General features: G+C 46.6%; 1 protein-coding gene across 1 annotated transcript in view; it reads right to left on the reverse strand.

Annotated features, from left to right (window-relative positions):
* The window catches only part of DNAH7 (dynein axonemal heavy chain 7), a gene marked incomplete at both ends in the record, with an annotated part of 165,773 nt that extends 161,122 nt beyond the window's left edge, over positions 1–4,651 (reverse strand). The window contains 2 exons of the mRNA XM_079783090.1: positions 3,132–3,194; positions 4,625–4,651. Of these exons, the coding sequence (XP_079639216.1) occupies positions 3,132–3,194; positions 4,625–4,651 (90 nt within the window). The remainder of the gene's footprint in view (positions 1–3,131; positions 3,195–4,624) is intronic.
* Between the last annotated feature and the right edge of the window lie 19,947 nt (positions 4,652–24,598).

Here is a 24,598-nt window from a genome sequence, read left to right on the forward strand (position 1 = left end):
CCGTGCCTTCTCTCCCTTCTCCCGGAGGTGGCTGCGAGCAGGCAGCACCCTGCCTGGTCCCTCGGGCCTCTGTGCCTGGCTGCCCAGGGCGCTGATGTGTCTGCCGAAAGGGCAGGCCTCCCGGCCCCGGCCCCGGGAGAGGGCCACGCGGGCACGGGCCTGTGACCGTCGGCGTGAGCGGTGCGGAGGAAAGCACGATGGCTGCTCAGCACACGGATGGAGCCTGCTGTAAAAGCCACCCCCTGGTGTCACTGAGAAGGAAGGCGATGCGCCAGACGGCACTCTGGCTGCGTGTGGCTGTTCCCGGTTCACAGAGTCCACGTTTCTATGCTGTTCCCCGAGGTGGCCATTCGGCACCACGTCTCAGGAGGGCACGTGCGGGCCTCGCCACCCCTCACCCGCTGCTGCTGCGGGGCGGAGGGGACCGGCAGGAGGCAGGTGTGCGGGGGTGAGGGGGACCCACAGGAGGCAGGTGTGCGGGGGTGCAGGAAGCGGGTGTGTGGGGGTGAGGGGGACCCACAGGAGGCAGGTGTGCGGGGGTGAGGGGGACCCATAGGAGGCAGGTGTGCGGGGGTGCAGAAGCAGGTGTGTGGGGGTGAGGGGGACCACAGGAGGCAGGTATGCGGGGGTGCAGGAAGCAGGTGTGTGGGGGTGAGGGGGACCCACAGGAGGCAGGTGTGCGGGGGTGAGGGGGACCCACAGGAGGCAGGTGTGGGGGGTGCAGGAGGCAGGTGTGCGGGGGTGAGGGGGACCCACAGGAGGCAGGTGTGCGGGGGTGAGGGGGACCCACAGGAGGCAGGTGTGCGGGGGTGCAGGAGGCAGGGGTCCAGCAAGGGGTGTGCACCTTTGTCGTGGCTCCGAACAAGAGGCCTCATGGCAGTCGCCTGTGTCCTGGTGGGGATCCCGGGGCTGGGACCAGGCCCCAGAGCCTGCGCCCTCAGTGTCTGTGACCCCCTCAGGCCTCTGCTAGGCCCGCTCTCCCGAGGGAAGCCTCCCCTCCGAGACCCGCCCCCCCCCCCGCCCCCGTTGCACATGTAGTCGCACACGTGCCCTGTGCCCCACGCCTTCCCGCCCGGTCCCCCTCTGGCTGCGGACATGGCCGTGGACAGTCTCTGCTCCTCAGTCATGGGGAGCCTCATGCTTCACCAGGAAAAGGCCTTTTGCTTTCCTCCGGGCGTCTCCAAAGCCACGAGGTCGCAGGGCGGCCCAGCCGCACCAGATGAAGTGCGGGGGGGGGGGGGGGGGGGCTGACATCTCTGAGCAACCCCACCCCCTACTCCCCCGTGTGGGATGAGAGCTGATGGGTAGGTGCTACCCCGGTCACTGCCACGTGGGCATTCCAGAAAGTACTCTGAGCTCCTCAGGGGCCACGGCAGGGCCAGGCCAGCTGCCTGGGGTGACCACCAACCTGGCAACACCCCGGGACCGGCTGCTCTTCTTCCTGGGGTCACTCTCCCCCGCCCGGGCCCTGCTTCTGCCCTCCCCGCCCCCAAGCAGAGTGCTCCCCGTCCTTCCCCGGCCCCCCCTTCCACTCGGAAACAAGCAGAGGCGACGCCAGGCTTGGTGACCTGCCCGTCCGCCTTCCCTCTCTCCTGCTCCAGGAAGGAGCCGGGTTGGAGGGGGGCCGGGAGGAGGGTGCCCGGAGGCTGCGAGGGGGGCCACCGGCCTTGGGTTCAAGGTCAGGGATGACCTCCAGCAGCATGAGGCCTGCGATGAAGGTCACTCTGGTCTTAACCACTACGGGGAACTTCCACTCAAGCACAAACCTTCATATTCAAATGAACAATTTTTATCCACTGGGGTATTTTTTAATATTTTAAAAATATGATTTATCTTAAAAGACATAAAACCCAAAGGATATGGAAGGAAAATTGCTAGATACAGTTAAATATGAACACAGTATAAGATTTAAATCAGCCGACAAAAACATGTTAGATAATTATATGCCTCATTGGCTAGAAAAGAGTATTCATCTCAGCCACTGAATATTGCACTCAGTGAGTAAATTTAAATTTAGATGACATTTCTACGGCTATATCCTAGTAGCATTAAAAAAACTAACTGAATTTTTTTTTCAGTTTTAAAATGTGTTAAGTTTTTAAAGAGAAAAAGTCTGTCCTGTTTCAGGTCTTTGCCTTTTTTAAAAAATTAAAAAATATGTATTATTATTAATTTCAGAGAGGAAGGGAGAGGGAGAGAAAGATGGAAACATCAATGATGAGAGAGAATCATTGATCGGCTATCAGGTCAATGATATTTTAAGTTTTCTGTCTTTTAAGCTAGAAAACTTAAAATAGATCTTTGCAGAAATAATATAAAGGATTATATAACTTTATTTTATAGAACGTGGTGTAATAATCTTGGCAGTTATCAATACAAACAGGTTCACAATTAAAACATGTACTTTGATCTTGAGGGACATTCGCCTGAAAATTTTTCAGTCAAGATTTTTTACGCTGAAATGATTAGACATCGTTTCTGCAGGAAGCAAAGCAGATTCCATTTTATAGCTCATTCCGAGCTTTTAAAATATGTTGCAAAACAAATTGCATTGAACTTCCACTTACACTCAACTTCCAGAAACCACAGGCGTGTGGCTCAATGGCATGAAACTCAACATAATTATTAAACAGTAAATTTTATTGCAGTAAAACCTTCCTTTTCCAGCACTTTATCAACTGGAAGTATTTAACGATCGCTTCCACAGGACAACAATAATTCAAAGTCAAAATAATGAGATGGCTGTACCCCAGCATTGTAATGCTGGAAGAGACGTCTCAGAGGTCATCAAATCCTCACTTGTCCTTCCCACACCAGAAACGAGGGCTCAGAGAGCTCAGTGGCTCCCCAACAGTCACAGAGCCATTCGTGACAAGACGGCACCCCAAGTTGTTTCCTGACTCCAACATTGCTCCTGCTAGACCGCCTTCAGGACTCGCTTATTCAGGAAACTCAAAAGTCCTGCACATACTAGGACATTGTAGCTTACACTTCACAGACTAAGATTATTATTTTTTCCTAAGATACGTACTTCATAGATGTCCTCTATCAGAAAAGTATTGGCCAGTTTGAAAACTAGTACACAGCATTATTCTAAAAGCAAGACAGTGTGAGGATAATTGGTAAATTACCGTAGATGGCGGTGGCAAAAATCTCACTGGTGTCTTGGATTTTTCTTTGCTGGGTGGTTTATCCTGCATGAAAAAAATATAAAAAACAAAACTGTTCACTCTGTTCATGCTAAAAATTGATTAACTCAATGAAATTCTACAGAGTCTAATATAAAGTAAAAAACATATCAGCCAAAATATTCTAAAACATACTGTACAGATGGTATGATATTGTGTACAGAGAATCATAAGGAATCCATAGACAATATTAGCGCTAATGAATGAGTTCGGTAAGGCTGCAGGACATAAGATCGAGATCCAAAAATTATTTATATTTACAACAGCATTGAAAAGGATAAAATGCTTAGGAATACATGTAACAAAAGACTTGTACGATGACAGCTATAAAATATTACCGAGAGGAACTTAAAAAGACCTTAATAAATGAAAAGTCATCCCTTGTTCATGGATTGGAAGACTAATATGAAGATGCAATAGTTCCCCCATAATCTATAGATTCAACACACTCCTTATCAAAATCCAAACGACTTTTTTTTTTTTAAATTAACAGGTTGATCATAAAGTCCACATGAGAAGGAAAGAAACCCAGAACAGCCAGGCAATCTTGGAAAAGGAGAACAAATGTGGCAGACTCACACTTCCACGTTCACAGCTCAATACGAAGCTGCCGTGGTAAAGACAGCGTAAGAACAAACGCAGAGATCAGAGGATCAGAACCGGGAGTTCAGAGACACACACGTACATTTATGGGCAACGGTTTTTGACAAGGGTGCCCAGACGGTTCTGTAGGGAGTTGGACATATCTTCTGAGAATTTATCTGAACCGAATTAGCATCCAGAGTTGACTCAGCCCCACCTCCCTCCTCCTTGCTAACGCTTCCCCCCAGGGCCCTCCACTTCCTAAGGTGACCAGGCATTCAAGCTAACGCGCTCTCGAATGGCTGTGAGTGACATTTGCACTTCTTAGGGTAAGTTTCAGAGACCAATGCCTTTCCCTGCTTTGCCGTCGGTAATACTTCTACGGCAGGAATCCCACCGAGGTAAGCAGCAGCCGTGTTGAGCACGGCGTTTTGACTTCCACAAGAGATCAATTGCGCTTTGGCCACTGGGCAATTTCTTGCAGCTCATCATCAAATCCATGTCTTTGCCCTCATGGGTGATCCTGGGGGAGGACTCCTTAAGCACTTCTCCAGCCGGCACAGTATTGAGAGAGGGTTCAGAAAGAGACTGGAAGAGGAGGGGCATTTCCTTCCCGGGCACAGAGCTTTCCTCCTGGGTCCAGGGGTGGCTGCCCTTGGTCAGCATCCTTGCTGGTGGGCACCTCCCCGTCCTGTGGCCTGTGACAGAACCAGTGGCAGGCACCCTCCAGCAGGTGTCACTGTTATCCATCAGGGCAGCTTTCCAGCAAGTCTCCCTAGCATCACAGGGAACCCCCTTTCAAACTTTGCCGCAGGCAAGCAGGTGGTTTTCTTCCCTCCCACGTCAATACTTACCTCCTGGTTTTCATCGCTACATAACATGCTCTACTCTAGGAATATAATGCCCTTTACCCATCCCATTCTCTTGTCAGGTTTCTCCATTACAAAAGATGGTTCAATACATGTCTTCTGGCATACACACATAATCACTGTATCACACACACCCGTACAGCGTGTGAGTACATATGCATATGATAAAAATGCGTGTGTGCGTATCTGTTTTTGTGCTTTTATGTAATTCCATTGGCATCTTTGTCTATCTGGAAACAAACTGTGGCATGTTGTCTAAATTACTATGCTTTCACAATAGCTCTTGAAATCTATAAGGCAATTCTCTCTCTTTACTATTCTAAAAAAATTACGCATAATCGTGACCTTTAGTCTACCGTGTGAATTTTATTGCCTGAAAGTTTTTGGAATTTTAATAGAAACATATTGACTTTCTAGAAGAATTTGGAGAAAACTGACATTATAACAGTGTTGACTCTTATCCTGCATGAGAACATTTCTTTATTTACTCAGATCCTAAAGTGTATCCTGCAAGAACATTTTATAATAGTCTTCCTGAGTGCCTTATACCTCTTTTGTTAGACTTATTCTAACAAATATTTTGGATGGAAAATGCATTATAGAATCCAAACAACTGACTTAAAAACGTTTAATCCCAATGGATTTTTTGGTGCATTGTGTATTTTATTTACTTTACTTATTAAATTTACTGTTGAAAGTATTGCCGGTGTCCCCCCTTTCCCCCATTGACCCCTTCCAGCCTGCACCTGCCCTTCCCCACCCTCCACCCCTCACCCCCAGGCCTTCACCGCACGATTGTGTCCGTGGGTTATGCACAGATTCGTGTCAATCTCTCTTCCCACCCACCCCGCCTCCCCCCTGAGATTCAGCAGCCTGTCCCATGTGTCTGTGTCTGTGGGTCTGTTTCGTTCGTCCGTTTGTTTTGTGCTTTCAATGTTTCAATGGGGAAAGGTCCCTGAAGGCCGCATCTACTTGTCACAACGTCTGCGGTGTTTCTCGTTGCCGCAATCACATCTGCACGCTTTTCCTCCTGCTCTGTGACTGGGGGATGAATGCCATGTTTGGGCATCAGAGGGGTTCCAGCCCCCTGGCTTCTGGCAGGGACTAAGCAATGAGAGGCACCAGGAGGAGGCTAGAGAGGGAGAGGGAGAGGGAGAGAGAGAGGGAGAGGGAGAGGGAGAGGAAGAGGGAGAGGGAGGGGCAGAGGGAGGGGGAGAGGGAGGGGGAGAGGGAGAGGGAGAGGGAGAGGGAGAGGGAGAGGGAGAGGGGGAGGGGAGGGAGAGGGGGAGGGGGAGGGGGAGGGGAGGGGGAGGGAGAGGGAGGAGAGTTTAGGCTGTTTCTTTCCTGGTACTCCTGGTTCCCCATCTTTCTGACAGTGGCTGAATTCCTCCAGGGCTCAGCCCCCCCCCCGCCCCCAGGAAGCCCCCCTTCCAAGCCCCCAGCCCTCATTCATGAGAGCGGCATTCATTTTCTTCAACCAGTGAGTCTCAGGAGTGGCAATGGCTCGCTATTGCCATGAATCCTTAAGTGCCTCCTCATTCTTGCTGGTTCCTTCCTTGACCTGCCCACCCCTCAGCAAATGGTCTCCTTACAGGTTTTCTTCAGTATGCATCTTTCCTGTGTGGGTCCTGACTGACATGATTTTACATTACCAAAATCAAACTAGCTAAAGAAGCCAGGTGCTCCTTAAGTAGTCTGGTTTTGCCTTTAATTTTTTTTTTTTTTTTTTTTTTTTTTTTTTTTTTTTTGGTGCTTATTTTGAACTACTTGCCTATATGAAGGAACATTGTAAACCTCGTATAATCCAGATTTGACCAGTCTCATCAAATGACCAGAATCTATCTTCAACTAACACCCAAAATGCCTTATTTTATAACTCATTTTAAAAATGAAGTGAGCAGTTGTAAAAGACACCTTTATTTTAAATACCTAAGAACTCAGATTGTTATTTCTGAGAAACGCCACATCACGCTCAACCTTCCACTCATGACATGAATATGCTCAGATCTCCTGCAGCAAATACAAACTAGCACCTGCGTACTTCCTCAAACCCAATGAACACACCAGTGGACGCCACATAAAATGGCACTTCCAAAGTTTAACCCACTCCATCTGCTTTTAGGTTAAAATACAAAAACCTCCATTCTTTCTAAAGGACAACTGCACTCAAAATTAGCATAAATGAGAGCATCCAGAGTTTTCAAGGGACAGATCAACCAAAGCAGTGAGAGAGGGCCCTCTGCTGTTTGAGAATAGCATCCTGAGGACAGAAAGAATCCTCCATGGCTCAGGCAGATTCTTTCAAGATCCCACCGCCTCCTAAGGTAACGTAGGTCCTTTGGGAGGAGGGGAAAGGGGTGATGGTCATTTGTATTTGTATTACTGTATCACACACACCCGTAGAGTGTGTGAATTGCAGCTCATCATCAAATCCATGTAAGAAGTCACTTCTAAACATTACTTCTATTAAAATAAAGAAAAACTTAAAACTGCCAACAGGCTTATAGTGGATTTTTTTTCATTGTAAATGGGTCATTTGTGGGCTTCGTGAAATGAACGCTGTTCAGAAATACCATTGCAAATGTGGTAAACATGTGTTGTAAATTTCAACAACGTAGAAAATGATTCAAGATCAGGCCAAAGACTGAAATGGGCATCAAGCAACTAAGTGGCTGAATGTGTATTGATAGTGATGGTGACACATTTTTAAGGGACTGGAGTTGCAGTAACACATGGAAAAACTCAGCACAGTCTATCCATCTAATTGCTCCATTTCCAAATAACCTGTATCTCAATTTTTTTGTTTGTTCATGTGTTCTTTCACTAGTCACGGTAAATGGTAAGTGAATCTGTTTCTTAGTTCTTGATGTATCACACGTTTCAAAAAAATGAAACCAAATTTTCTTCCTCAGTTAGGCATTAACTACTTATTGGATCAATTAATGACATTTCTGGTTAGTCATCTACAACCCAGTGGATAGGGGAATAAATCACCTTTTGATACCATCTCCACAATAAACTCTAAGACAACAAAAAATTATGAAGCATTGGAAAGAATTACAGTTTGGTGTCAAAACCAAGAAGCTCAGCAAAAGTTGGTGGCTGAAAAGCAACTGTTTCCTACTCAGGGGACTTTTCCACAGTCGTCTTAGAGAGTTGGAGTTGTTTTTAGTTCGCCAGCGTAATGCCCAGGCTTACTGCCTTCCCATTCTGTTCTGGCATTGAAAGGGTGCTCACTGTTGCTCATTTCTTTTGTTTACTGTTGCTCTTAAATTCAACAGAGTTTTGAAATGTACCCATTGCAACATGCATCTTTTATTACTCTGCCATGGGGATAGTTTCCTTAAAAAATAATTTCCACTTACCACTTACCAAACCCTTTCACATGTGGTATGGTATGGTATAGTACAGTGGTTACCAACATGGGATGGTATGTACAGTGGTTACCAACCTGGGGCACATGCCCCACAGGGGGGCAATTTGATGTTTAAGGTGAGCAATTGAAGAATGAGATATTAACAGTGAATTTTTTTGCATTTCTTTTGGTTTTAGGGGCCTTATATACAGCATATAAATATATATTGTGGCATATTTATGCATTTCAGTTCTCTTATGTGTTTTGAAACTTTATTTGCTATTTTTCATATCACTTTATATTATTATTATTTTTAACAATTTCTTAGTGATTTCTTCCTCAGTCCTTCACCTGTCCTTTTGTTCTTTTATTTTTCTCTTTCATGGATGCCATGTTCTTTGGAAGCTTGTTTAGACCAAGTTAATGACCTTTTAGGCTTCCTCCACATGAATAGGAGCTCACTTTTTGAATAATAAGAATTATATGCCACTGGGGGGGGGGGGCAATCAGGATTTTAGAGCTGCTTAGGTGGGGCATGGCCGAAAAAAGGTGGGAACCACTGGTCTAGCATCTTATTTGACCTTCACAACAACCTTAGAAAGGAGGAGACGTTATTCTGATTTTCCCCTCTGCAGAGCAGGCTTAGAAAGATGAGAGGATTTGCCCGAAGTTGCACAGCTGGGAAGGGGCTTGGATTCTAACCCGGAATCCAAACCCACTCCAACGCCCCACTGAGCTTCCTGCGCCCAGACATACACCCCGTTAGCACCGGGGACACTCTGGGCTGTAGTTTAAACTGCGCTGCTCCTAGTTCGGTTGTGTTAACGTAAGAACATTCAAACTTGTGACGAATTTTTGTGAGTTTATTTGAGCCAAACTATGGACAAATGCCGGGAAGCAGAATCTCAGTGGATTGGGATAACGCACTGGAGAATGTCATGTATAAAACAAGGCGCTAAACTGCCCATCCAAAGAGGAGACGTAGGTGGGTTACATGAAATCCATGGGTGATAGATTAGGGAGGCGGGAGAGAGCAGAGAGAAGGGGGAACCTCTGGGATTGGATAAAGAGTAAAATGATAGACACACACTCCTTTTACTCAGGTGGGTGCAGGAGAGTTAACGGTCAGCAATTAGCTCCATAACAAGGAGGGGATTTGTGGTCTCCGCAGAGGGGGGCCTGTGCTTTGAGGGCTCTGGAAAATGGAAAATTACTTTGACCTTCCAACCATACGTTATTGTAGATGCAAAAAGATAACAGACGGGCTCAGCTATGGTAAGGAGTGAACTTTGACAGGGAAGACATCGGCCTACGACATGACTACCCACCATAATTACATTTTGGTTAAAATAGCTTGTGTGTTGCCCTAACTGGTTTGGCTCAGTGGATAGAGCGTCGGCCTGTGGACTGAAGGGTCCCAGGTTCGATTCTGGTCAAGGGCGTGTTCCTTGGTTGCAGGCACATCCCCAGTAGGGGGTGTGCAAGAGGCAGCTGATCGATGTTTCTCTCTCATTGATGTTTCTAACTCTCTATCTCTCTCCCTTCCTCTCTGTAGAAAAATCAATAAAATATATATTTTTTAAAAATAGTTTTGTGTGTGTGTGTGTGTGTGTGTTATTTTTATTGATTTCAGAGAGGAAGGGAGAGGGAGAGAGAGATAGAAACATCAATGATGAGAGAGAATCATGGATCGGCTGCCTCCTGCACACCCCACACTGGGAACTGAGCCTGCAACCCGGGCCTGTGCCCTGACCGGGAACTGAACCGTGACCTCCTGGTTCAGGGGCAGAGTCTCCACCACTGAGCCACCCGCGGGGCAGTTAAAGTCGGTTTAATGCCAGACCGGCCCTTGTGGTTAAAGGCTCTGCGTTTGCAAGGCTGCAGCCAGGCCTCCCCTGAGCTGGTCAGGCCAGCATGTGGCCCCTTTGCACCCACGGTTGTGATGACAACATCCAGGCCCAGCGGTTGGTAAGGAAACATAAGAGCGGTCAGGGGAAGCACTCGGCATCCCACCACCTAGCTGGGGTGGGGTGCGGGGGCTGCACCCCGGGGCACACAGGGGAGTCTAAAGGACCTGCTTTCTTCACGTCTGAACTGCGAGGGGCCGCCTCTCACCTGCTCGCGGCTCATGGCTGCAGGACGCGTGGGGCACCAGGGGCCCCCGATCGGACCGCTGCCCCGGCGCCGGGACCCTCAGACAAGAAGGGAGACCCCCCTGAAGAGGCGCCTGCTGTCTCTGCTCTCAGCGCAGGGCTGGCTGCCTAGCGTCCCCGGCAGCTTGGTTGCTAAGCAACAGGCCGGCTGGTTCCACTTCCGGTCCCCTGTGGCTCCCTGGAGAGCCCCCGGAAGCTGGCTGGGGACTCGCCTGGGAGACGCATTAACATACAAATGACCCTGAAATCCCTGAGCGCCCAGGAGATGGCTGGAGTGTGTGGAACTAGAACAGGAGAAAACCTGGCATTGGAATAACAACATTTAAGAATGGGGCACCCGGGAGCCTGCAGAGAGGGGGCCAGAGGTCCCTGAGACCTGAGGACAGCAAGTCCTTCTTTAGCCCAGAGGGCAGGCTCTAAGCAAAGCGATGCACAATGAAACCAATGCTACCCTTGGCCAACTGAAGTTCCTACAGCTTATTTCTGGTCACAAAAACACCACCGAACGTCTAAATCACCACCTAACCTACTTCTCATATTAGACACTGAAATACACGCGAGCTATACATACATGTAAGTGTTAACGAAAAAAACCATTGAAACCTGTAAAGAATTTTAGTGAGTTTATTTGAGCCAAACTGTCGACATATGCCGGGAAGCAGAACCTCAATGAATTGAGATACTGCTCCGAAGAATGGTGGGTTACATCTGTATTTATGCATTGCCATCAAAGGAGGGACATGGGTGGGCTTCATGAAATTCATTGGATAAAGTCAAACGGTGGGAAACCCCTGGGATTGGATAAAAAGTAAAATGATGGACACATACTTAGGTGGGTGCAGGAACAATTAACATGATAATGAAGGAATTTGAGGCATCTGTCCTGGCGCCTACCACATTTGGTTGTGCCCCAGGGGCTCCAGCAAAAGAGGAAGTTACAAGTTACCCAGACATCTCACAGATATGTTATCTCAGAGGCAAAAAGGCAAATGGGCTCAGGAAAGATCTAAGTTGATCTTTGTCAGGGAAAATATCAGCCTAGGACATGACTGCCCACTATAACCTGTTTGTAGTTAAATATTTAATTTTCAGACCATCTTTTGTGGTTATTTTAGGTCTCTGAGTTTTCAAGACTGCCACACAGGCCTCCCCTAAGCTTGTCAGGTTAGCAGGTGGCTTCTTTCGTTCACATAAGAAAGATGCATGCAAACAAGTAAGATAATGACCTTCCAACCCACTTATTCCAACTCGGAGTCTCCGGTGGCTGGAGCAGCTCGGCGCCAGGGGACACAGGACGGACACCCTTCTGCTGCGGAGTGCAGTCACACCCCAGTCACCGATGTATGACGTCCCCTGGGCTGGGGGTCGGGCCACCCAGGCATTCATTTGTGTCCTCGTGCGATTTCATGAAGATGACACATTAACAGACTTACCGGGTATGAACACACAACATTCTGTTTGAACAATGGACAGGTGCTCCCGGTGAGTTGGTAACGATGCCCAAGGCCGTCTCGTGTTGAAGGACAGCTTTGTCATTAGAGAGAATTCAGCGCTCAGGAAAGACAGGCTTTGCTGGCTCTCAGCTACGGTTTGCTGGGTGCATTTCCTAAGGGCTTCTAGGCGTGCCACTGTCACATCCTCCAGGCCGATGGAAGGGACAAGAAGGTGGGTAAATGGTTGTACAGGGGAACACAGAACATGCCCACCTGGCCTTGAGGTGAGGGAGGTTGGTCGTTTTTGTTACCGTGGCGAGGATCCTCCCTGTGTCCAGGGAAAGCCCAGGGTACAGCAGACCAACCATCCCGGTGGAAACCATGCCAAAGATCTGTGCCACACAACCCTAGGGTCCCATCCGGGGCAACAATAAATACCTGGGCAGTGCAACCAAAAAAAAAAAAAAGCCAAACCAGGTGCTATTTTTTAATGTGACAGAATGGCTATTCAGCTCTAGTAATATCAATCTCATATTTCTAGTATAATGGGGTTCGTTTTTTGGGGGGGAGGGCCGGGGGGATGATTTTTATGTTTCTAGCTTTGCAAGATGGCACATGAAGGTCTTCAATTATCCTGCTCTCTCACCCTGTCTGCCAGCCCCGAAGCTAGCAGAGTGGTAGACAACCGCCCGCTCTTCTCTAACCTCGGCTCTTCTTCTAACTTTCTAACTCAAGAGTCAACCTCTAATTGGCCATTCGCGGCCAACTACTGAATAGCCCACAGTGGACCCCATGAATTCGGGGTTCTTTGTCTCAGGGTGCTCTGCACAGTTCCTCAAACTAAGCTCATCAAACCAGCTGGTGTTTTAGGGGAGTCCCCGTACTCACGTGGTGGTCCACAAGCATCTAACAAACAGGCCACCCCTCCCCACCTGAAGACCAATGGACTACTCGGGATTTCTCCTGTGGACGCCTCTTTCCCAAGACCCATTTCTTTGGTCTCCTGACTGATGCCAATTGTTGGCTCGATAACTGGGCCCTGGACACAGAAGTCAGGGAGAGCAGGAGAAAGAGGCAGATCGCTCCAGATTGCGAGAGGGGGCAGTTTTAATAATCAAGGGAACTTACATATGAGGCGTGTCTTGGGTGGCTGAAAGATAACTAGATCTCTGCACCTGCCCGCCAGCGTCTCCCGACTTTACACAGAGGCTTTCATGGGTTTTAGTCACGTATTCCATCCAGATGGTCTCAACAACACGCTGCTCTCTCCAGGTCACGTCCTTGAAAGTGGCTCCCACTGTGGGAACAGTGGGCAGAATGTGCACTCTACGGAGAGGGGCGAGTGGTGAGGAGCCTCCCATTGTCCAGGTCCAAGTGACAGGTCAACTGGTGGTCACATCATCTCGATGACCTCCTCCAACAACAATAGAGCCAGGGGATGGAGGATTTGGTAAGAGTGAAGCTAAAATAAAGAATCTTACCCAGGCCGGTGTGGCTCAGTGGTTGAGCATCAACCTATGAACCTGGTCACAGTTCGATTCCCTGTCAGGGCACATGCCCGGGTTGTGGGCTTGATTCCCAGTAGGGGGCGTGCTGGAGGGAGCCGATCTATGATTCTCTCATCACTGATGTTTTTCTCTCCCTTCCTCTCTGAAATCAGTAAAAACATTTAAAAAAAGAAAAAGAATTTTAGAATGTAACATCAATAAAGAAGGAAAGATCTGTTAAATGGCGTGGGTGGGGATCTCAGTAAGAGTGACATATGTCAAAACAGAAAGGAGTGAGGGTCTTGACTCTGATTTCAGAAGGGAAGCAATTCCAGGCATTGACAAGGCCCCCCAGGGTGGCCAGGGAAGGCTTTTGACCCTGGAAGTTCAGGGAATTAATGACTAAGGCGATGGCTGTTCCATGGATGTGCACGTAGGAGAGTGAAGAAAACTGAGCCAAACAGGAGGCAAGGAGAGGAGATGCTGCAAGCTTAACACTAGTAAGAATTTATTTTTTTTTTCTGGAAAACAGAGGATAAATGTTGCAGACCCCATCTCCTGAAGCTGGGAGAACTGAAAATCCCCCTGAGAACCAGAGCCTTCAGGGAGAGAACATTCAGTAAAAGTCTGGAGGCAGGGGTCGGGTCAGGAGCCCAGGGGAAGACGTGGAGTGCTTTCATGGCACATGAGAAGATCTATCTGAGAGCCAGCAGAGGACTGGACGGTGGGGTCAGCCAGGAAGCAGCAAACAGCACTTAGGGAGAATGAGAGGCAGAAAAGTCCCCTCCAGGCTTATACCACCTGCAATAACCAGTGGTTGGTTAAGTGACTGTCAGTGTGGCCAAAGAACGAGTCCCAGCAGCTCCCCAGTCTTTAGAAGGAATTCTGGGATCTTGGCAGACAGCCAACACCAAGTGGCTCGCTTCACAGAGGGCCCTGGTCCATAGGAGCAGGCCAACCAGGGGCAGACTGATCACAGCAACAGCTCCACAGACAGGGGCTGGAAAGCCAGCACGCTCCTCCCACCCTCCCCCACGGGCAGCCTCCCCTCCCTCAGTCCTCTGCGGGGTCACTAACTGAGATAAACAAAGGTGGGGAGGTGGGGTAGCCCCACTTTCTCCGTAGTCTCTGCTAAAGCTCCCTGGCAAGCTCCCCTGGGCCCTGGTCCTCATTCCCAGAACCCTGTCTCTAAGCGCGTCTGCTGCAGGGCACCTGGCCAGGACTCTGGAATGTAAAACAATTTCATGAAAATTGGCGAAGACAATTCTTTTGTATTTGTGGGTTATTGTGATCCCTGTCGGCAAGAGAAACGTGGTCCCTGGACTGAATCCCCATGGTGATTCTCACAGTGATCCACAAGGTCGCCAGCCAGACCGAGGCCGAGATGGAATTCCTGTCCTCGCTGTTAACGTAAAAAAAAAAAACACACACACACATTGAAACCTGTAAAGAATTTTTGTGAGTTTGAGCCAAACTGTCGACAAATGCCGGGAAGCAAACCTCAATGAGTTGAGATAATGCTCCGGAGAATGGCGGGTTACATTTGTATTTATACATTGCAATCAAAGGAGGGACATAGGTGGGTTACATGAAATCCATTGGTGATAGATTAAGGAAGTGGGATAAAACAAAGCTGGGAATACCCCTGGGATTGGACAAAAAGTAAAATGATGGACACATACTTAGGTGGGTACAGGAACAATTAACATGATAATGAAGGAATTTGTGGTATCTGTCCTGGCGCCCACCACATCTGGTTGTGCCCCAAGGGGTCCAGCAAAAGAGGAAGTTACAAGTTACCCAGACATCTCACAGATATGTTATCTTAGAGGCAAAAAGGCAAATGGGCTCAGGAAAAATCTAAGTTGATCTTTATCAGGGAAAATATCGGCCTAGGACATGACTGCCCACCATAACCTGTTTGCAGTTAAATATTTAATTTTCAGACCATCTTTTGTGGTTATTTTAGGTCTTTGAGTTTGCAAGACTGCCACGCAGGCCTCCCCTGAGCTTGTCAGGTTAGCAGGTGGCTCCTTTCGTCCACATCGCCACTCAGGGCTTAAGGTCAGCTCAGAACCCTGACAAGAATCGTTTGTGTTTTTTTTTAATGATAGAAATGAATTTCAGGTCATCTGGGTTAGACCCCTGGATCCCTCACATTAAAGAAAGGCACTGTATCACCCCTGTTGCTTGTCTCCTTGAAAGACTCATGCACTGTGTTTCATTTGGGCTGAGCCGGCTGTGTGCTTTGACTTGCAAATCTACAAATGGGGAAGTCCCTTCCGGGGGAAGGTGTTTGGGAACAGAAACTGGGCACCTCAGTGAACCAAACATGAAAGACCAAATGGAGAACAGAAATTGACGGGCTGATATTTTGGTTCCCTGGGTGTCAGGTTCCATTGTACTTACGATGGTGTGTTTTCTCTCGTGGTTTGGGTGTTTTCTGCTAAAATGATTTTATGAGACATGAACCAAATGCTTGCCTGAGGATTGTAGGCCCAAATTTGTGCTGATTCTCCGGGAAACTTTTATGAGAAGATATTTTATGTTCCTTTAAAATGTGTAAGCTGGTGCAGCTGCTGACCTCTGACTTACATTATTTGTTACTACTTACTTTTTATCTCCTGCTTTTTAAAAAATATTTTTTATTGATTTCAGAGAGGAAGGGAGAGAGGGAGAGAGAGAGAGAAACATCAATGATGAGAGAAAACCATTGACCACTGCCTCCCGCACGCCCCTTACTGGGGATCGAGCCTACAACCCGGGCATGTGCCCTTGACCGGAATCAAACCCAGGACCCTTCAGTCCACAGGCCAACGCTCTATCCACTGAGCCAAACCAGCCAGGGCCTCCTGCTTTTGCAACGGGAGCCTGTGTGGAAGGAGGAAGTGTGTGTGCGTTAAAGGGGCTCCTTTTCATTATTGTGGGGTATGCGGCTGAGAAAACCAACCTACAGCAGAGTCCTGAGCCTGGCATTGTTTCCTCTGCCCAGGCCTTTCTCTCTTTGGGAAATAACACTCCAAAGATGAGGCAAATGCTCGTCCTCATCCTCCTCATTTTGCTCAACTGACAATGTTTCCTGAGAACCTGCGATGGGCCAGGCGCCGCGCTCAGCACGGGAGATACCAGTACAGGGCCAGCCAAGATCCCCGCGCCAGGTCTAGCAAAGAGAAGCACAAGTAGCCAGAGAACAATAAGTACACTCCTGAGGTATTGATGTGCTATTTATTTTCAGGTAAACATGTAAGGAGATCAGAAAACAGGGCACTGGGAGAGATCGCAAGGGAACCGCACGGGGAGGTCTCTTTGGAGAAGGAGGCATTTGAGCTGAGACAATAAAGGAGCCGGCCCTTCAGAGATGCCAGGATGGGGTTCCCAGCAAGTGTGTGTGTGTGTGTGGGGGGGGGGGGGGGGGAGAAGCCTGGATATGGGCAGGAGCCTGCTGCATTCAGGGCCTGAAGGAAGCCAGGAACACAGGGAGGAAGGATCTTATTTTAGTAAGATGGAGAAACCATGAACTGGAAGGAGTAAGAGGGGCAGCAGGAAGGCCAATTAAGAGCCTAATTCTCACCTCACTTAGTTTAATCATCTCCAGGGCCACCCATGCTGTCTCAGAAAGATCAAAGGAAAGATTTCCCCCTTTTTTTTTTAAATAGTTGAGTAGTATTCCATGGTGTAAATGTACCACAGCTTTTTAATCCACTCATCTACTGATGGGCACTTGGGCTGTTTCTAGATCTTGGCAAATCTAATGAACTAATGAACAAAATAAACCGATGAACAAAATAGAAACAGAAGCACGGATACATGGAACGGACAGACAGCTATCAGAGGGGAGGGGGTTTGAGGAACAGGATGAAAGAAGGTGAAGGGATTAAGCAAACAAAATCATATATATATCCAACACATACAGACAACAGAGGGAAAGAGAGTGGGGGGATGTGGAGGTGCACAAAGTGGGGGAGAATAGGGACAGAAAGAGACTTTGCTTGGGGTGATGGGTGCACAGTGCAGTGTGTGGATGATGTTTTATTGAGTTGTATACTTGAAACCTGTATGATTTTGCGAACCAATGTCACCCCAATAAATTCGATAAAAAAAATGAAATAAGCCCGGCCAGTGTGGCTCAGTGATTGAGCATCAGCCTATGAACCAGGAGATCATGGTTCTATCCCCAGTCAGGGCACATGCCTGGATTGCGGGCTTGATCTCTAGTAGGGGGCATGCAGGAAGCAGCCGATCAATGATTCTCTCTCATCATTGATGTTTCTATCTCCCTCTCCCTCTCCCTTCCTCTCTCTGAAATCAACAAAAATATATTTAAAAATAAAATAAAATCAACTTCCTACTCATGCTTCAAAAAAAAAAAAAAAGAGCCTATTGGAGTAGGTCAAGGAAGTAACAATGGGACTTGAACTTGGGGAAAGTAATGGATATGAAAAGAAGGGGACAAATCGGGGGTATATTTTGGAGGAAAGCCGAATAGGACTTGCTGGTGGACTAGAGGTAAGGAATGAGAATAAGGTGAAACGATTGTTAGGGTGTTTTGTCTGAGCTGCTTGGTAAATGCTAGAACTTTTAAGATGGGAAAAGCAGGGAGGAGTAGGAGGACACCTGCTGAAAGTGTTGTTTGTTTGTTTAATTGATTTCCAGATTCCTAGTTTGAGATGCCTATTCGACATACAAGTGAGATTTTGAGGAGGTAGGAAGCTACACAACTTGGGAACAGCTCTGGTAAAGGTGCAGTTTTAGACGTTTATCCATAGACAGATGGTCATCGAAGCCATGAGGTTAGATGAAACCCTCAAGTGATAGAAAGAGTAGAGAGAAACAAACACAAAGGTGGTCCCAGGCTCAAGGCCCAAGGCTCTCGTTTTCTCTTCCTGGAAACTTAAAAATTACATATTAAAAAAAAAAAGAACATATTTTGTTAGCCTTTTAGCAAAGAGTTATGCAAGTACAAAGTTAGAGTTGCAACAGATACCTTAGATACAAAAGAACCTTACAAAACGTGGTTACCAGTTCATGTGTGTGGTATTTGTTTGTGAAAATACTGAGCTATATATGGACCAAGTCCCATAAAAACAAGTAACAGTGCTGCTTTATCACCACACATTGACCTTTGGCTAATCACAACCAGATCTGGAAAAACACAGTGACTGCATTTGGTCACTTTGAACACTAGAGGGAGATATATTCACCTGCAAGTAAGAGAGAAAAATATTAATTTTTTTTCCGTATAGAACTGTTCTTTTACCATAGAATACCTTAACTTTTGATATTTTTGCAATAACCAATAAGTTATTCATGTATTAAATCTTAAATAAATTACACGTGCTTGGAAAGTAACCCGGTTTCTTTTTGAAACCAGGCTTTACTAAAAGGCTATTCTGTGTGCCATATTTTCAGTTGGTAACTTCGTCATTTTTCTCTCGTACAATGTAAAGCAATAACATAGAAATTTATTCATTTTTATTTGAAGAAATATCCCAATGACCCCAGGAATTCTGGGAGTGTGCTCATTGTAAGCCAAAGTCTCGAAAGCTCTGACTCTCGACCTCATGCTGAAGGACATTGGGAATGTTCTTCATCACGTTCAGGTGACTTAAAGGCCACTGGCACTGACCTCACTCCGGGCTTTTTATTTGCCCAATAAAACGCTCTCCGACTTTGCTAGGTAATCACATAGATATGTCGTGTTTTCATGATTGCCCGGAGCAGCTGAGAAACTTTCTCTTTATTTACTTTGGTAATCTTTCCAAAGAACATACTGTAAGGCCGTCCGTCTTCTCTCCGGATCAAAGGTTGAGCATGCACCCTCCCCAGCAAGGCTTAGCCTCCTAAATACTTGGTTTGACCTTGTAGCAACCTTAGTACGTCCTCTTCTCCAGAACTTCAATCTTGAAATGCTTCTGGTAATTAAAGGGGAAACATGTGTTCTCTGTTTCTAGGGACGAGTGTAGGGTCAGAAAGAGGCCATTTTCTGGAGTCAGAGCTGGTAGGAATCCTGGCTTTCGGTGGATGTTAACTAAATGTATTGTGACAATCATTTCACAATATAGACATACACTAAGTCATTATGTTGTACCAGGAAAATGGATACGATGTTATATGTCAAAGATACCACACACAAAAAAAAAATAATCCTGACTCTGACTCTACTGGTAGGGGAAGGTAAACAGGTCACTTTGCATCTCTGAACTACCATTTTCTTTCCTCCAAATGAGATTCACAGCCTTTTTAAGTTGCTGTGGGGACGGGCACAGACAATGAATAAGAAGCATCCGGCTTAGCTCCTAGGAAACAGCAGGCATTCCAAGTTCACGGGGCCTTCCTCTCCCTTCCACGGGACATGCCTTCTGCAGTGACCCTGTGAATCACATGTTCACAGATTACGTGCTCTGAAGTATTTGTCCAGTGTTGGCGATAGGTACAGAGGTGACCCGGACCACGCGGGACCTGGGGTACCGCGTGTGGTCCGAGCTGCATGGCCCTGTGCTCTGCACGACCAGGTCGGACAGAGGACCGCCCCAGGGACCAACCACTCCCAGACAGGGGCGTGGGAGCAGGGGCAGAAAGGGGGGAAGCACTGAACAGGGTGACAACTATTATCCCCGAAAGGAGTAACTCCCCTTTCTCTCCACAAATGTAAGTTCCACCCCCCCCCCCCCACTCCAATAAAGGTCCAGTTCAAATCCTCCTTTCTCCAGGACACCTTCCCAGCCTAAATAGACCCATCTCCACGAACACCTCTCACACTTATCCAGTGCAGGGATCTGGCGATTCATGCCTTACATTGCGGCGTGAGCATGTCCCTCCTCCATATCTCCCCAGCCAGGCTGGTTCTTAGGGTAAAGGCATGGTTGCTCCTGTGTCGTGTGTCTAGTGCTTCGCTGTAGCACACGTCACGGTGCACTGTGTGAAGCAGACATCAGCGCATGTGTGGGCGTGTTTCCGTGTCAGTGTTCCTTCAACTTACTTTGCCACATGCACTTTGACAATAGAGCTCAGCAAGGGTACGTGTGCAGGTAGGTTTAAATAATTCTGCTGACCGCTTCTGAAAAGCATCTCCTTTATTTAAACTATACACTGAGTGGCCAGATTATTATGATCTCTGAACACATAATAATCTGGCCACTAGGTATATATTAGAGGCCCAGTGCATGAATTCGTGCATGGGTGGGGTCTGGCCAGCCTGGCCATGGGTGGTTGGCCAGCCTGCCTGCTGGTTGAACTCCTGGTCAAGGGGACAATTTGCATATTAGCTTTTTATTATATAGGATATACAGTGAGTGGCCAGATTATTATGTGTTCAGAGATCATAATAATCTGGCCACTCAGTGTAGAGCCTTAAAAAGAAAGAACCGAAAAGTATGCATATTATGTTCACATGTGTGCCGGCACCATGATTTTTGCTGAGTATTCCCTCTCGGTTGGAACAGAGTCATTACGGTGATGTAATGGCCATCACTTACGGAGGCACGATAGCAGAGAGAGTGTCTGGTAAACATTTCCAGCACCAGCAAGCCAATGCTTTTTTTCTTTTTAAACCCCTTAGTCACCTCTTATTATTGGGCACAAAACGTATGAATGATGATTTGACATCTTTAAAATTCTCAGATTGCCAGACAGTCACCCCATTTTTACCTACATGGAACTGAAACGGATAACAAAGTCTTATTATTTATATTTAAGCTGCAGATTAAAAGGGAGCTAGAGCTGGAACTGGAATGCTCATCAAGGTCATACCGTGCCAAGACACGTGAAAAGGATCACCTGTTCCCCACGTGTCAAACCATCACACAGAAAAGGCAGGGTCCTAGGTGTTGACTACCGCGCAGCTCTGTGATGCTCACCTGCAGGGTGGCTGTGCTGTAGGGCGGCCCCCCTTCCCTCTAAGGAGCACCTAGGCAAGGCCACCTGCTCCTCCAGAGGAAGCACAGGAATGTCCCTCCAAACACTAATAATTCTAGCTGAAGCAACATCATTTTCAAGAGTAACATGGCAATGTGTTCTTAAATGAATAGAGCAGGTCCTCGGGTTACATTGGAGATCCGTTCCCACGGCGACCTTAAGTGGGAGCCCACCTACATAAGCACCTACATCACTCACATGGAGCACACACACAGCAGCAATGAAGTGAAACAGTAAAAAAAAATTAAAACAAAGGTAACAATTCCTGACCTTTCCTTGTGGTAAATAAATAATAAAAATCATAAAGCACATCTGTACAGATGTCGAAATGATGGAACTTTTTTTATATAAAAATAAATGGGAGATGGCGACGTAACCATGAAACGACGTACGCTGAGTCCGACGTAACCGGAGGACGGCCTGTATTTGGGTAATAGCAATCCTTTTTGAGAAGTAGATGTAGAAAAATGGAAGAGGCCTCCTTCCCGTCTGCTTCCAGTCATTTAAAAATCTCTTAGCTGCTAAGTTAAATGTTTCATTCATACTTTCTTCTACAGTTTATATAAGTCCTCCTCCCTTTCCTATCCAAAATCCTCAAGTGGGTGATCATTACCCATTTAACCCACTTTCCACTTCCCTGCCGCTGGATCTCCTTGGAAATCCTCTCTTATCTGGCTCGACTGCCACAATCCATTGAAAGAGCCTTAATATCTCGATGACCTTGACCCACTTCTCATTTTTTTTTACTCCTCTCCATACCGTGAGGCTGTTATTACTTCCTCCTTAGGATTACATCCTTGCGTGACCGCCTCGCCTCAAGGCTCTAGTTCTCTCACAGTTTTCTGGCTCTCACTCCTTCCCTATCAGGGTCTAGATGGCTCTGCTGGTGCCCTCTCCCCTCAGGTCTCACACCAACAGCTTGTCTACTTATAAAGCTTCATTAATCACCTTGATGCTTCTGGCTCCTGAGTCTATGTTCCTTTCTATCTTTTGTCTCAATTGAATGCCTACCTACCTCTTGTGCCCAATTATCTACATGATTTTTCCCTTTAATTGCCTTACTGTCCAAAACTATGGATCCGTGTTTATTATAGAAATTGTATAATGTCATGTAAAAAAGCACAAGGAAGAAAATTTAAAACATCTTTAAACCTACTACTCTATCACTGCCAATATTTTGGTTTCCCTTCAGGCTATCTATTGTTCTAGATCCACCTATCTATTGATTGATTGATCAATTGATCTATATATACATCTGTCATCACTGGGTGATAGTCTACCCATTAGTATTATGTGACTAGTTTTAGAAAATATTTAATCATATATCATAAGCATTTTCCCCTGTCATTAAATATTCTCCTACAATAAAATATTTAATAATCACATGTTGTAAATCTCTTTATCGTGAAGCAACATTTCTAAGTTTTCCCTCAGCTCTAACTTCGCAGCCTCAATAAACTCATATCCTTTACTATTTTCTAAATCAACATTATTGTTTTCTTCTAGGTAGTCATATCTGAGTTCTTGATATTTCTTTCTCAGGATGCTTTTAAGTGATTTATTTATGTTTTCCAATTTCCTATGTAATAGTCTCTTTATACAGAACCATCTATTTTTTTTCTTATAGTAACATTTCTAAATACATCAGATCATTAGCACAGTGATGATTAATTAAAACATTGGAAGAGAAGGACTTAGCTACAATTGCAGCAAATATAAAAATACTAGAGGCCCAGTGGACGATTTGTGCACCAGTGGGGTCCCTCTGCCTGGCCTGCGGGATCAGGCCGAAACTGGCTCTCCGACATCCCCCGAGAGGTCCTGGATTGCGAGAGAGCACAGGCCTGGCTGAGGGACCCCACCAGTGCACGATTGGGGCGGAGAGGGATGCGGGAGGTTGGCCAGCCAGGGAGGGACCGAGGGAGGGCTCTAGGGCGTGTCCGGCCCATCTCGCTCAGTCCCAATCGGCCAGACCCCAGCAGCAAGCTAACCTACCAGTCAGAGCATCTGCCCCCTGGTGGTCAGTGCACATCATAGTGAGCGGTTGAGCAGCCTTAGCATATCATTAGCATATTATGCTTCGATTGGTTGAACAGTCGATTGGATGACTGGACACTTAGCATATTAGGCTTTTATTATATAGGATAAGAAGAAAGCATTATGGAGAGTGTTATGTCCACATGTTTGAAATTTAATGATAGGGACAAATTCCTAGATAATAATAACTTACCAAAACAGACTCAAGAAGAAATAGAAAATCTGAATGATTGTATAATCATTATTGTAATTGAATCAGTTATTAAAAGAGTTCTCAAACGCTAAATACCAGCTCAGAAAGTTCCATATGTGAATTCAATGGAACATTCAAGGAACATATTCTAATCTTAAATTTTTCCTAAGACTGGAAAAAGAGGGTAATATCCCAACTAATTGAATAAGTCCAACGGAACCTTGCTCATAGAATTAGGCAAAAGACAATATGAACAAAGAAAATTATAGGCCATTCTCACTATGGAAAAACCCCAAACAAAATATTAGCAGGCCAAATTGAATACTATATAAAAATGCAAGAATTGTTTAACACTAGAAAAATCTATTAATATAATTTACCCCATTGTTGTACAATAACAATATATTTGGTCTTTGTCCCACATTCTTGGCACAGAGCTCATAAAATCCTTGGAATTTCCTGAGGGATAGGAATGTCTTTATTATTCACAGTGAGCCCCTTCCTAGTCTACCTTCAGGATGGGAGCTGGCCACCAGAAAGACCACATAGGAGTGTGCTTCAAACTCTCAGTCCCCTGCCACACCTCTGAGCAGGGGAGGGATGGGGGAAGGAGGGGGACTGGAGATTGTTCAATCACCAATAGTCAATGAATTAATCAATCATGACTACGTAATAAAACTTTGACAAAACATTCTTGAACAGTGAGTGTCGGGACGTTTCCGGTGGGTGAGCACATCAGTGTACTGGGGAGGCACTGGCACGCCTGGCGAGTGCGTGGGAGCTCTATGCTTGCACTCCTCCCCCCCATCGCCTGGCCTTATGCACCTCTTCCATTTGGCTGTCCCTCAGTTGTATCCTTTATAGTAAAACTGTGCTCCGTAGAGCTTTTCTGAGTTCTGTGTGTCATCCTATGGAATTATGGAACCTGGCCGGGCGGGGGGGGGGGGGGGGGGGGGGGAGAGGGAATCAAGGAGAAGATGGCAGGAAGAGGGTCAGCAAGCCCTCCAATGTACCTGTTTTCAGTGCCCACGCTGATATTTGTTACCTCCATTGGTCGGAGTGGTTCAGAATTTAAGTGGGAAAGAACCATTTTTTTTAATTGACCTTTTAATACACCAATACACATGATTTCTAAAATGAGGAGTTCTTCTGAATCAAAATAAACAGATTAGCCAACATTGAAACCAGGATCCCCATGACTTGCAAACTTCGCACCTCCTGCAAACGTTTTGGCACCTGGCCCCTCTCCTGCTCTGATTCTCTCCGAGCTGGCACTGAAATCCCTTTCATTGACCATTGACCGACTCGACTCTACGCCGGCCACGTGCCTTCCTAGATTCCTGCCCAATGAGACACTGTGACCAGGTCAGAGGGGCCCGTTTTAGAG

Source organism: Cnephaeus nilssonii, assembly GCF_951640355.1.
Source record: "Cnephaeus nilssonii genome assembly, chromosome: 10".
NCBI classification, from domain to species: domain Eukaryota; kingdom Metazoa; phylum Chordata; class Mammalia; order Chiroptera; family Vespertilionidae; genus Cnephaeus; species Cnephaeus nilssonii.